A 12,837-nucleotide genomic window follows, 5' to 3' on the forward strand; every position below is an offset into this window, starting at 1 on the left:
GAACTCTGTGTTAGGACTAGGATTTGTAAAAGGGCCTGGCAGCATTGGGGGGGCTCTTGTCCTCCACAGCTTGTTTCAAAGCCTCAACATATCCTTTGTTGTGGTGGTTTACTAAACCAAGCTGGGTGACAATTCAAGCTTCCTTTTGTTTTTTCTCTGTTTTTTATAAACCTTGTAACTCCTCAAAAGAAAAGATGATGAAGTTTAGGTTAAGTTGGTGGCCAGGAAAGATTCTTTTGAGCAAAGTACCAATTCTTCATTAATGTATATGTGTTTAAAGCAATATGCATTTCGTAGTAGCATCAGGAAAAGGCTTGCTAGAAATGTATTAGCATCTGCAGGAAGTCAGCCAGGGTGTAACTTGAGATCTGCTTGTCCTGGGAGACTGCTCTCCTTCTTCCTCGGATACTTGCGTCTTGGAATTTGTCCAGCCAACATGGAGAGAACCAGAGATGCCTGTAATGCATTTCTCATTTGAGAGGGAGCCTGGCAGTCACCAGTAGTCTTGCTGCCCACACACCTGTGTTTGACTTCCCAGGCTCTGAAAGTTTCAGTAGAACAGTGAGGAGGGAGTTAGGCACAACCAGGCTGGAGCAGGCGATTTAGGTTTATTCAAAAGACTGGAGAGAGGATAGGCCAACGAGTGAGAGCCTCCTGGCTACTTGTTCAGATTCACAGCTTACAATTCTGATATTTAAAGTTTGTATGTTTAGTAGCAGCATCTTAAAATTGGTGCTTCCAGGTTCCACAAATGATAAAGAAACAATGCAGGTGTTTTTAAAATAACGAAGAGTTAAAGAGGTCTCTTTGCTTTTACCTTCAGGTAGAAATAAAGCAAAGAATATTTCTGTGCAAAAGACGTATTTCAGAAAATTGTAAATACCTGCAGTTATCAGATTGTGGCTGAAAGCTGCGTAGCCTCAGGTAGAGTGGTCAGTAATTGAAACAGCAATAGTAAATGCTCATAGGCAGCATCCAGTATCCAGGCAAATCCAGTATCTTAAAAAAGATATGTGCTAAAAAAGTGTAAGCTACTGCTTCCTGAGAAGGGGGGAAGAGGCAAAAGGCCAGAACAGCAAAGAAAAGGCTGGAAGTTGTTGTTCTGAAAAATGTTCTCTGATTTAAATGTCAAAACATGGCAGAGTTCAGAACTCACTGGGGTGGAGAAAATTCTGAATGAACAATTCACCTCAGAATTTTACAACCGTTTTGCTGGAATACGAGAATAATGGCGGAATAGAATAATAAAAAATGTCAATTCTCTGTAAGGATTACCATCTTATTTGCAGAGAGGAGAAAGGGAGTAGTTCAGTACTTCTGAGGTGCTGTCAGACTACGGGGTTGGGGATCAGTATGAGACTCTAGATAGTTTTAAAGGAAATGCGTTGGAATCTGTATTCATTTATATTTAATGTATATGTTTTCCTCAGTTCATAATCAAGTAGAAGAAACATTACGGACGCAGTTAGCGCCACAAACTCCAGAAACTAACTTCAGGGTAAGCTATAGATCTTTCAAACACTTTTGCAAGTGCAGCGATATACTGGAATAATTCAAAATACGTATTTTGTATTTGAGTGTAAATTTGAGTATCAAGAAAACTGATCTTCTGACTCTTAGACATCTTTGCTACTTAAACAGTGCATATAATTTTGTAAAATTTTGCTGACCCTCTCTTTGGATTGAGGATTCTTTTGATAGCCACTTTCATGTTCAGCATGGTCTGACTGACTGGTGAAGCGAACCTAGACCTGGATGCATCCATCTGACCTGCTGCCTTTTTTCCAGATGAGACAGGGAACAGCTGTATCAACAGGAGACACTGCCCAAACAGCCGAATGCCCCTACTGACAAGCAACTTAGAGAGCTGGGTGGCTTCTGCTTTGTCCAGAGGAGTGAAAAGGATTGGGGGTGGGATGACAGAGGGTGCTGCAGGGAGGTAGAGGCAGCAGCTGCTGCCCATCATTTCTCCCACCTTCCAGTGGCAGGACCCATTTCTCTTGGTCTGCAACAGAAACTCCCCTTGGCAGCAGCCCAACTCCTAATGGCAGATGCAGGAGGGTGAATTCTTTTTCATATTATTGTTTCAGGAGTCTAGCTACCTATTTTCTAGTAAGGAATCTATTGGACAAGAGCTGGGGAATTCCTTTGCACCAAATATTAGAATTAAGGAGGAGCCTTTGGATGACGAATATGATAAAGCTATGGCCCCACAGCAGGGACTATTAGACAAAATTAAAGATGAACCTGATAATTCCGAGGTAAGTTTCCCATTGCATTTCTCATTTTGGTCTGACAGCTGACCGCTTAAGCTGGATGTAAATCCAGCAATTTACTTGGTTTGTTGACCGAAATTTAACTTGAAGAACATAGTTTAGTAGAAGGATTTTTCCCTCTTATACTACCATGAAACCCAAACCCCCAACTTTTTGATGTCATGTTACCATGTCACTGAAAATGTTTTGCTTTTCAGTTAGAGACAAAGCAAAGTGCTGTAAAACTTTCATTATTAAATCTGTGGCAAAACAGACACTTTATCTCAGCTCAGTCTCACTAGGAAATAAAACATAAATCATGTTTTACTGAACATTTTGTGAGTGTCACAGTTAGAGATGTATAGTTGAAACAGTGCTATTCCTACTACTTCTCTCTTAAAGGTTATCTTTGCGAGCACAGTAGTTCGTTGTTTTGTTCTTATTCTAAATTAACACTCAGAGGTCTTACCTTAGCAAAATATTTAAATATATACACGTCAGTGAAGTCAATTTAAGCATGTGTCAAGGCAACTTTCCCATTTGAGACTGACGTTTTTAATGATGATACAGGTAAAAGTTCAATACTTGCAAAGTGGAGAAAGGCTGACGTATGGATTGAGTGGTGCTGGGGCAAGGATTGCTGAGCTCTAACCGCTCTCTTTGCCACTGGTTTGCCGTGTGAGACCGGAGATGATCTGTGTTGTGATTCCCGTCTCCCCACTGCTATGATTTGGGTTACATGCCACATTTCACATGCAGTTAAAGGTGTGCAAAACTTCCCAGGGTGATTCATCCCACTTGCATCGACACTAGAGTGCTGGTGTTCTTGGGCGGGCGTTAGTTTTTCTAGCACCATTATGTGTACTTCTGCTCTACCTCCTCTTCTCCCTGGGCCTGTCTTCCCAACATTTTTTCTTCTTTTCCCGTAATACTCTTGGCTTAATAAAATAAAGAGCTAAACTAATTATTTGAAACTATTCAGATTTCACTGCCCTTCGATTTGTTCGGTGTCTCTGAGATTGTTTAGTTTTTTTATTTTTCCTTAAGCATATGTAACGTCAAACCATGTTTAGGTTAGTTAAGTCTGTCTATTCTTTTGTCCTCCCGGGATGGCATCTGCTGTGTGGATTTGTGGGGAATGCAGTGCAAGATGTGTGTGGTTATCAAAGATCATATTAATAAGTAAAAGTGAAGTCTTGAATTTAAATATCAAATTCTTCAAAATATTAATTCCTGGAGTAAAATCCTGTCATTATCAACTCTGCCTGATACTGGAAAAGTATGAGAACTGATGAAGGTTCATTTTGGTTTGCTTTGGATTGGAATTAATGCAGGATTGTTTTGGTTTTTTCATGCATCCTGAAAGATAAGAGCATTTCTTGCTGTAACCGATAGTTGGAGCTGAAGATTCTTGGCTTTTGACACTGTTACACTGCTGTGAAACTATGCTTGATCACGCAGTCGATGTCCTCCATTTCTCTTACTAGTGTTGACTAAGGATAAAACTGCAGTTAAAATGCTTAAAAAACTGTATTTCTGCAAATAACTAGTTTTGAATTGTAATATTAAAAAACCCATGGTGCTTTAAAACCCATCATCATGGCATGCCCACACACGGCATAAAAGCTTCTCTTACTTGAGTGTTTCCATCTGATGGTTCACATGATGAACGAATACCATTGCCTGTTCTCCTGGGAAACCTGTTGAGAAATAGTTTGTCCTAGTTTCGAATCTTGTCATTTTCCCACAGGAGTAAGAGAAGTGTTAAGTTTTAGCATATATTATGTGGATGATAGCGTGTGACTTTAGGAGAAGGCTTAAGATGAGGGAGCAGTCTGCTGCCACTGAAAAGGGAGAGCTTATTTTTCCTTAGTGATTTTTGAATTGGCTTACCTTGCAGCCAGACAGCAACTGTGAATTTAGCTCAGTCATAACATGACATCATGCCCTCGCTACTTTCAAATGACTGTAAGTATGTTAAATCTTATCATCTCTGTAGTTCCAAGAGATTATGCTTTTCAGCTTATTAAGATTTACATGTAGAGTGTTACAAGCTGCTTTATGGTTCAGATTTCCAGGGAGAGCACGGGCAAGAAGCATGGTGTCAAAAGTATGAATAGCTGCTGTGCAGTAAGCTAGTAATTTATTGTATGTCAGCTATTCCACACGCAACTGTCTGTAGGGATTTTCTCATGCTGTAGAAAATGTGAGGTTATTGCCCTCTCGCTGAAGCCATTCTAAGTTGGGACTGTGATGGTCTGACTCTAGTGGTGCCAGCGTTGATCTCTGAAGCTTTACCTTAGGCTCCTCCAAGGTATTAACTCATGGCTAAGTACAGAATGCTTCTCACCATCTAGGTCCCAGTCTCTATTTCGTTATTACAACCTACGAATGTGAAGATAAAGCTTGTTTCACGGAATAGGGGCACGGACTGTGAAGCACTTCCAGATGGAAAATTTGTATAAGTGGAAAGCAGAGATTTCTCTTAGGCTTTAGCTGAATTCTAGAGGGGTCTTGGAGTACAGCTGGAAAGGGGAATGCACCAGGCGGCCGCGCTTTTCCGTTTCAACATGACACCCTCAGCTGTAGTTTGCTGTGAACCTCTGAGCAGGTTCTGTGTGTGGTGCTCATACAGCAACATCTGTAAACCCGGCCTTTGGAGCAGGCTTAGGAGACTCACTCTTGCCTTCCTGGACCTTAAGATTCAATACAGCATTATGAAAGAATGAAAATCCTGTAACCTGTTATTACATGTGTGTATTTGTTCTCCTTTTCCTTTCCCTTTGTTTTAGGAGTACGGCCAACAGCCAAAAACTCAGGAAGGGGAGCTGAAAATCAGTGCTGTATTTTCAGTCAGTGGCAGTCCTCTTGGTAAGGAATAGGCAAGACTAACTTTGTTTAAACGTGTAAATTATATCACCTTTGCAAATAGGCTTGCAGGTTATTTTGCATTTTGTTTGCTATGTCTGACCCTGGTAGAAAAAAAGAGCTAATTTGTTTTACAGACAAAAATTCAGAGATTGAAAAATACTGTATTTTTCAGGCAAAGGAAAATTGAATGTGAAAGGGATGTTAAAAGTGCATTCTCAGTCTTACGAGTAGTAGAAACAATCTGCTACGCAGAAAACCAGCACAGGGCATGTATTTATGGAGAGTTCATCTGCTACTTAATTCCCTCTTAGACCCTGACAACCCAAATGAAGTCATAAGCTTTGTGCTTGCCCCCTGCACAGAAGCAAATTATGTGTAATACATATATTACAGTTACTCTATGTTTTCTCTGTGGTTTGTTTTTTTTTAGCTCCACAGCTGTCATCAGGTTTCCAGCCTGCTGTGGCATCCTCTGGCATGAGTAAAATGCTTCCTTCAGTTCCAACCACAGCTGTTCGGGTTTCCTGTTCTGGCTGTAAAAAAATCCTGCAGAAGGGGCAAACTGCATACCAGAGGAAAGGCTCTACCCAGCTCTTCTGCTCCACACTGTGCCTCACTGGATACACTGTTCCAGCTTCTCGCCCACCAGCTTCTACCAAGAAAACCTGCTCAAGCTGCTCAAAGTAGGACAGTGTTTTAATTTGTTCTGGTAATAATTGATGTTCAAGCAGATAACGAAAGGCTGTAATTCTTTTTATGTAACACGCTGTTTCTGTGGCGCCCGCTTCTGTTACCCTTCTCTTCAAAAAAATTGTGGCCAATCCTGTTATTTGTTAATTGGTCTGTCCGCTTTCAGTTCCATTTCATTAATTGGATTTTACGTACACATAGATTTAAAAGCCTCTGTTGTGAAGTGTGTACCTTGTCTTTTTTTTAATTTAAATCAGCCGTATTAAAAACTGTATTTCAAAAAGTAGTACACCTTCCTGCCATTTAAAAATGTTGCACTCTCAAAACCACAAGCAAGAGTGCATTTTCAAAAAATATTTTATGTATTTTTTCTTCTTGATGAAAATAGATTTACTGAATCCCCTAAAATTAAATAAAACATGGGTAAATTAATATATTTGAGGCACGATGTTTCCTTGTATTCTAAAAAAAATCCAAACGAACAAACAAAAACCACCAACTTTCCAGTCTGGCTCCATTCTGTGAGCTTAGATGTCCCTAGGTTTTAGCTCTCCAAAATACATTGCTGCTGCTGTTATTTGACGGTGGCTAAACCTTTGTTAGATATAGAGAGATTAAATTTATTAAGGATTGAGTTTTTCAGGCAGTTGGGGTTTTGGCACCTAAATCAGTTACTTTCTACCTAAGGCTAGAGTGGAAAGGTGAGGTTTGCTTTTGTGAGCCTTCTTGGAAAGGACTCTTTGGAAAAGATCTACATTTTCCACGGTCCTGTTGGAAACACAGGCCTGAATCTTCAGCTCTAAAAACATTTTAATTACTGATTTTAATTATTTTTTTCATTTGTATTATTTTTTCCAAATTAGCAAAAGAGACCTAGCTCTTTAAGCTGTCATTTTACTATAGCATGACTTGAGGCAGATAAATAACACTGTGGACTGGTTGTGCTATGGTCTGTTTATAGAAGAGAATTATTTATATGTATTATTTTTAGTTACGAAAGTTACTTTGCAGAAGGAATGCTGCTTTGTTCATCATTTCTTCCACAACAAATTTATTACTCTCAGTTTTACAAGGTCAGCTGAACTTACACTTGAGACTTCAATTATTCTTTCCACTTGCTGTCTTCAGTGTGAAAAGGCTTGCAATGAAGTTCAGCAGTCTTGGCTGTAATTTGTATTTATTCTGTTGAAAAATGGCTTAACTCTGGCAGGACAAGTGAGCAGGAGGCATCCTTCCAACCAAGAAAATTATATAAATCTTTCCTCCTAGTTTTTTGACTTCAGGGCTTTGAAACTTTTCTGTGAATGACTGTTTCAGAAGAGAGAGGGTATTAGGAGAAAGTTCAGTTTGTTAAATCCAGCAACAAATTAACAAAACTGTAGATGGGAGATGAGAGGTGGAAAGTTACAATTCTGGTCAGACGGTTTGAACTGGACAGTGATTAGAAGTTGTGGCCTTTTGTTTTCCCTTTTTTTCCCTACCTCATTATGACTGGTATTTTCTTTGTTAAATGGAGTTATTCAACATATCCTGCTTTCTAAATTTTTTTTTAGTAAAGACTGTGCAAAACAGTTGTCTTTTCCCCGTTCCTTTTGAAAAGATGTAATGATACAGCTTGATGTATTCTTAGGCCGCTCCAAAGTCCAGGTACAAAATGTTTCATGAAATATCTACTTAGAATTGTACTTCTTCGCTATTTTCCTAATAGGAAAAGAAAAATAAAGTCAGGTACTTAGATCAGCAAGAAGAAAAGCTTTAAATTAAATGAATCCACCCTCTCCTAGAGGATGTTTAGTCTGCAGAGAAAGAAAGGCCAGCAAGTTGACATGAAACCAACATGAATTCTTTATCTCTGTATTTGTTTTTCTTTTTTTCCATAGAGACATTCTAAATCCAAAGGATGTAATCACTGCCCAGTTTGACAACACAAGCACCACTAAGGATTTCTGCAGCCAGTCGTGTCTTTCTACATACGAACAGAAAAGGAAGCCTGTTGTTACTATTCATACTACCAGCATTTCAACCAACTGCAGCATGTGCCAGAAGAACGCAGTGGTAATTGCAAACTTCTTTTTCATTTGAATTCCCTTTAGATTGGGACAACTTGCTGTCTCAGAGGTGAACATACATATTTTTTCTATTCTTGTTATATATTCTTTCTTTTCTTCCAGATTAGACACGAAGTGAACTACCAGAACGTCGTACACAAGCTCTGCAGCGATGCCTGCTTCTCCAAGTTCCGCTCAGCTAACAACCTGACCATGAACTGCTGCGAGAATTGCGGAGGGTACTGCTACAGTGGCTCTGGCCAATGTCACGTCCTTCAAATAGAGGGACAGTCAAAAAAGTTCTGCAGTTCAACATGTGTGACAGCATACAAGCAGGTATATTTTGACAGAATATTAAAAATATGGCTTTGATTAGATTTTGGGTGTTTTAAGAAACACCCAATTTATTAGTAGGTTATTTCAGTTACTGCCTTAGTCTAAGAAAACTCCTTTTGCCATTTGCTGCTTAGTCTTTGCCCAGACACGTAGAATCAGAGAATCACAGAATGGTTTGGGTTGGGAGGGACCTTTAAGGGCCATCCAGTCCAACCCCCCGCAGTGAGCAGGGACATCTTCAACTAGACCGGGTTGCTCAGAGCCCCGTCCAACCTGACCTTGGATGCTTCCAGGGATGGGGCCTCCACAGCCTCTCTGGGCAAAAGCATTCCAGCAAAAGCAAGCAGGTTGCTCTGTTTCCTTTACCACTGAACCGGCTACCAGAGCGTTCCAGTGTGAGAGAAGACGCAATGGGACCGCTTGGCAGCAGTGCGCTGTGACCTTTTTCAGCCTTTGCTCCCTGTCTGAGTATTGACTATTAAATTGTAGCATTTGAATTAAGTGGAGAGGGACAGTAATAATTAGTTGATAATTTTTATTTTAATTTAAAAACTTGTAATATTTTAATTATTATAATGAAACCTCTTAAAGAGCTGAGCAGTTGAGAGAACCTTAATTTATTATAATAGCTCCATTATTTTTGACTGACTTATTTTAATGCAATTACTTCAGGAAAAATTGCCCTCTGATAAGACAGTGTAACTTCATTTTGTGACTTCGCTCTGCTGCCCCATTATTCAGGCCACTTAGGCCAAAAAGGCCCTAATGAATTAAAACGAAAACATAAAAAATCTGGTAAAACTATTTCATCCAGAAAATTACCTACAACATTAGTTGTCCTCTGAAACAAATCTGGAAATTAAATTAAATAAGCTGGAAAAGAGAGGGTTTTCCCTCTGCTTTTGCATCTCACATCAAAACCTCATATATGTTAGTCTTCCTGAAAACACAGTATGTTGAAATCTTATGAGTCTTATCTATTTTTAATTGGTTTTTTTAAATAGCATTCAACTCGATTGTCAGATGCATTCTGATAGTTTCTGGGGTTTTGCAGGTGAGAGAGGAACCTCCTCCTCTCTGTCTTCTCATCTGTGAAATGGGAATATTGCTGTTAAATAAATCTGTGAAATGGGAGTATTGCTTACGTACATAGCTGATGTATGAAAAATCGTAAGCAAAGCATTGCTTCTCAGCAAAAATGTTGAAGTGGTCTGATACGAGGTGCTTGGCACGCGCTATTAAACACATGGTGGTATTTGCCCTTGGAGGCCTTCGCCCTGGCAGCCTCGGCACTCTTGAAAGCGGCCTGCAAAGTAGGGCTTACCCTAATGGGAGACAGCCCAAGTCTCGGGTGGCCAAAGTGTGAAAATAGCAAGCATACAGGATAACTCAGGTAAGTATATCTGCATCATAAATAATTCAGCTGTAAAATAAGTGCTGTTTCACTGGCAGTCACTCTTATTTGCATTTTATATGTTAGCGATTAATTTCCAGGTCAGTAAAAATACTGAGTTCTGAATGAATGACAGATTTCCCTGTTTCCACAGAAGTCAGCTAAAATTACACCTTGCACACTGTGTAAATCTTTGAGATCTTCAGCCGAGATGGTAGAGAGCACAAATAACTTGGGAAAAACGGAACTGTTTTGCTCTGTTAACTGCTTGTCAGCGTATAGAGTGAAAATGGTTACTTCTGCAGGTAACTTTATCCTTTTACGTCTTTAGAAGCATAATTACCTGTAGCTCATATGCAAACTTAATTTGTCTTGAAAGTTAAGGCCAGTTTTATTTTTTGAGGGGGTGGAAAGTGGCTTTTTTTTTTTTTAAAGGGAGGTGCTGAGATGGGAACATAAGGACTTTCTACCATAGATAAACCTAACAGCGACAGTACAGCCATTTCAGCTTTGATTTAGAGAACTTAAACATGATAATAAACCTTAATCTATTTTCTGCTTTTGTGAGAGCAGCTGGTGGGTTTCCCAGCTAGACAAATCCACTTCTGTGGACATGTGCCATACCACTGCTGTGACTATTCTGCCCCTTGTTCTCCAGGGTGATGAGCTCAGTTACCTCTGCCTGACGTTGCACCGAGCTAGGCAAACATATTCTCAGCTATTTTTCTTGTGAAATAGAAAAATGCTTACTGACATCCTAGGGATACTGGGAGATTAATTAAAGGATCTGGCAAGCAACAGGCACTGCAGCTGCAGTGTCTGCTTCTGAATCTGTAGAAACTTCGTCTTGGGCTTCTGTGTGTACCTTGGCTTGTCATTCAGATTTTGTGTTTTTGTATGCACAGTGCAAAATTATCTGCAATACAACTTGACGTTGCATAAATCACTTTCTCTTCTCTGTTTCACCCTCAGGTGTTCAAGTTCAGTGCAACAGCTGTAAAACTTCAGCAAACCCTCAGTATCACTTGGCTATGTCAGATGGGAGCATACGCAATTTTTGCAGCTACAGTTGTGTAGTAGCTTTTCAGGTGTGACATCTAGGATTTCTTCTTAGCCGAATTAACAGAATAATAAATTGATGATGTAAATATCTGGGATGTCGGGTTAAATAAGTAATATTGTAAAATACAGACTGTTCCTCGATTTGCTTCCCTGCAGAATTTGTTCAACAAGCCTGCAGGAATGAACTCCTCCGTGGTACCTCTGTCGCAAGGTCAAGTCATTGTAAGCATTCCATCGGGGGCAACAGTATCGGCAGGTGGCACCAGCTCGACTGTGTCCCCCAGCAACACGAGCAGTTCAGCTGCAGCTGGTCTACAGAGGCTGGCTGCCCAGTCCCAGCAAGTCACTTTTGCCCGTCCTGTTGTAAAACTCAAGTGTCAGCACTGTAACAGATTGTTTGCAACCAAACCAGAACTGCTTGACTACAAGGTAATAAAGATTAGGGCTTTTCAAGCTCATATTTGTCACCAGAAACTCGAGAATTAGTAGTTTATATGCAGTGGTCTGTCAGTACTGCTCTGTTGCTTACTATGACCTGCTGGGGAGGAATTTGGAACTGATTGTGGTATCATTTAACCATTATCAAAATTAATACTGATACTAGTTCTTTGATCTTAAAAGCAACGAAAAAGAAACTCCAAAAAACCCGAAGCCCTGAGATTGCCTGGCTAGATAAGCACGTTCCTGATTTTTGGTCCCAGAGACAATCCTTTTAATTCCAGGACAAACCACACTGGTGAGGGCTTTCTGCAGAGAATTGTGCTTTCTTTGTTCTGAAGCTAAATGGCAGGACTGATTCGCTAGTGCTGTCTGGTTTTGGTTTTGAAGGGCATAAATACACTTCTGAGTTTTTATTAACAATTAAAATGTATTATCTGGGATGTGAAACACTGAAACCAAAACGTTCTGGCTATTATGCAGGGTAAAATGTTCCAGTTTTGTGGGAAGTCCTGCTGTGATGAATATAAGAAGAGGAGCGGTGTAATGGCAATGTGTGAATACTGCAGAATTGAGAAAATTATCAAGGAGACAGTGCGATTCTCAGGCATAGATAAGCCGTTCTGTAGTGAAGGTAAGAAAGGGCAAGACTGTGTCTCAGATAAATCAAGTCAGAAGTGTTTTGCCTTAAAATTAGTGGTGATGCTTACAGAAACCGTATCAATTTAGGTTAGGAGACTGTTTTTTTAGGTTTAGAAACACAGAACTTTGTTCACACTTTACATTTTAATGGTATGTTTCAATAAATTATTACAAACATAACAAAACATAAGAACTAGAAGTGGCAAGCAAGTGTCATTTTGATATTGAAGGATGCTTTTGTTTTCTCGCTATTTTTTCTTCTTCTAGGTTGTAAACTGCTCTATAAACATGACTTGGCTAAGCGCTGGGGAAACCACTGTAAAATGTGCAGTTACTGTTTACAGTCTTCCCCCAAACTGGTCCAGAATCACTTTGGGGGGAAGATGGAGGAATTTTGCTCAGAGGAGTGCATGTCTAAATTCACAGTTTTGTTTTACCAGGTAAGCAATATTCTCACGTAACAGCCTCTAGACTATAAACATGCTAGCAAAAGAGTCTTTGTACATTAGGAGCTGTGTGAACTACCCGTTCTACGCAGCTGACTTCTGTGTCCCTGGGATGTATTACATCTGTGTGAGAGATGAGTAAATCCTTCTTAACCTCTGACTACCAGTTTTTTATACAGAGATAACCTAATTCCGTGTCTGTCTTCCTACAACCTGTATGTTCTGCTTTGTGTTACGCTGCAAAAATGATGCATTCTTACAGATCTCTTTACACTGTATTTGCTGAGCAGGGTGCAGAGAGGTTTTAACACACCTACTCTTTGTTGCTGTTAACAAGTGTGTTTGATTTCTCCCTCACTCTGTTTTCCTAGATGGCAAAGTGTGATGGTTGTAAGAGGCAAGGTAAACTCAGTGAGTCCATGAAATGGCAAGGGGAGATCAAGCATTTTTGCAATCTGCTTTGTATTCTGTTGTTCTGTAATCAGCAAAGTGTTTCTGACCCTCCGCCCCCAAACAACACAGGTAAAACCGGCTGGGAGTAGTATTGCCTTTTGGAGTGAACGGTGGTGATATGAATGTTTATTTGGGAACTTGATTCAGTGAACTTTTTGAGATCCATCCTTTACTGGGGGGCTTGCCCACTGCCATCAAATGGG

General features: G+C 40.0%; 1 protein-coding gene across 5 annotated transcripts in view; it reads left to right on the plus strand.

The window, feature by feature from the left end:
• LOC142066874 (zinc finger MYM-type protein 4-like) overlaps positions 1-12,837 on the plus strand; it is a 45,415-nt gene that overhangs the window by 14,491 nt on the left and 18,087 nt on the right. For 3 of the 5 annotated variants that reach the window (XM_075114935.1, XM_075114938.1, XM_075114937.1), the window contains 12 exons: positions 1,431-1,498; positions 2,091-2,261; positions 5,048-5,126; positions 5,557-5,809; positions 7,697-7,871; positions 7,988-8,200; positions 9,748-9,898; positions 10,566-10,681; positions 10,812-11,084; positions 11,577-11,727; positions 12,003-12,175; positions 12,553-12,703. In XM_075114935.1, coding sequence (XP_074971036.1) covers positions 1,431-1,498; positions 2,091-2,261; positions 5,048-5,126; positions 5,557-5,809; positions 7,697-7,871; positions 7,988-8,200; positions 9,748-9,898; positions 10,566-10,681; positions 10,812-11,084; positions 11,577-11,727; positions 12,003-12,175; positions 12,553-12,703 — 1,974 coding nt within the window. The remainder of the gene's footprint in view (positions 1-1,430; positions 1,499-2,090; positions 2,262-5,047; positions 5,127-5,556; positions 5,810-7,696; positions 7,872-7,987; positions 8,201-9,747; positions 9,899-10,565; positions 10,682-10,811; positions 11,085-11,576; positions 11,728-12,002; positions 12,176-12,552; positions 12,704-12,837) is intronic. The other 2 variants (XM_075114936.1, XM_075114939.1) reach the window with 2 other exon arrangements.

This window comes from Phalacrocorax aristotelis, chromosome 20, assembly GCF_949628215.1.
Source record: "Phalacrocorax aristotelis chromosome 20, bGulAri2.1, whole genome shotgun sequence".
Classification (NCBI taxonomy): domain Eukaryota; kingdom Metazoa; phylum Chordata; class Aves; order Suliformes; family Phalacrocoracidae; genus Phalacrocorax; species Phalacrocorax aristotelis.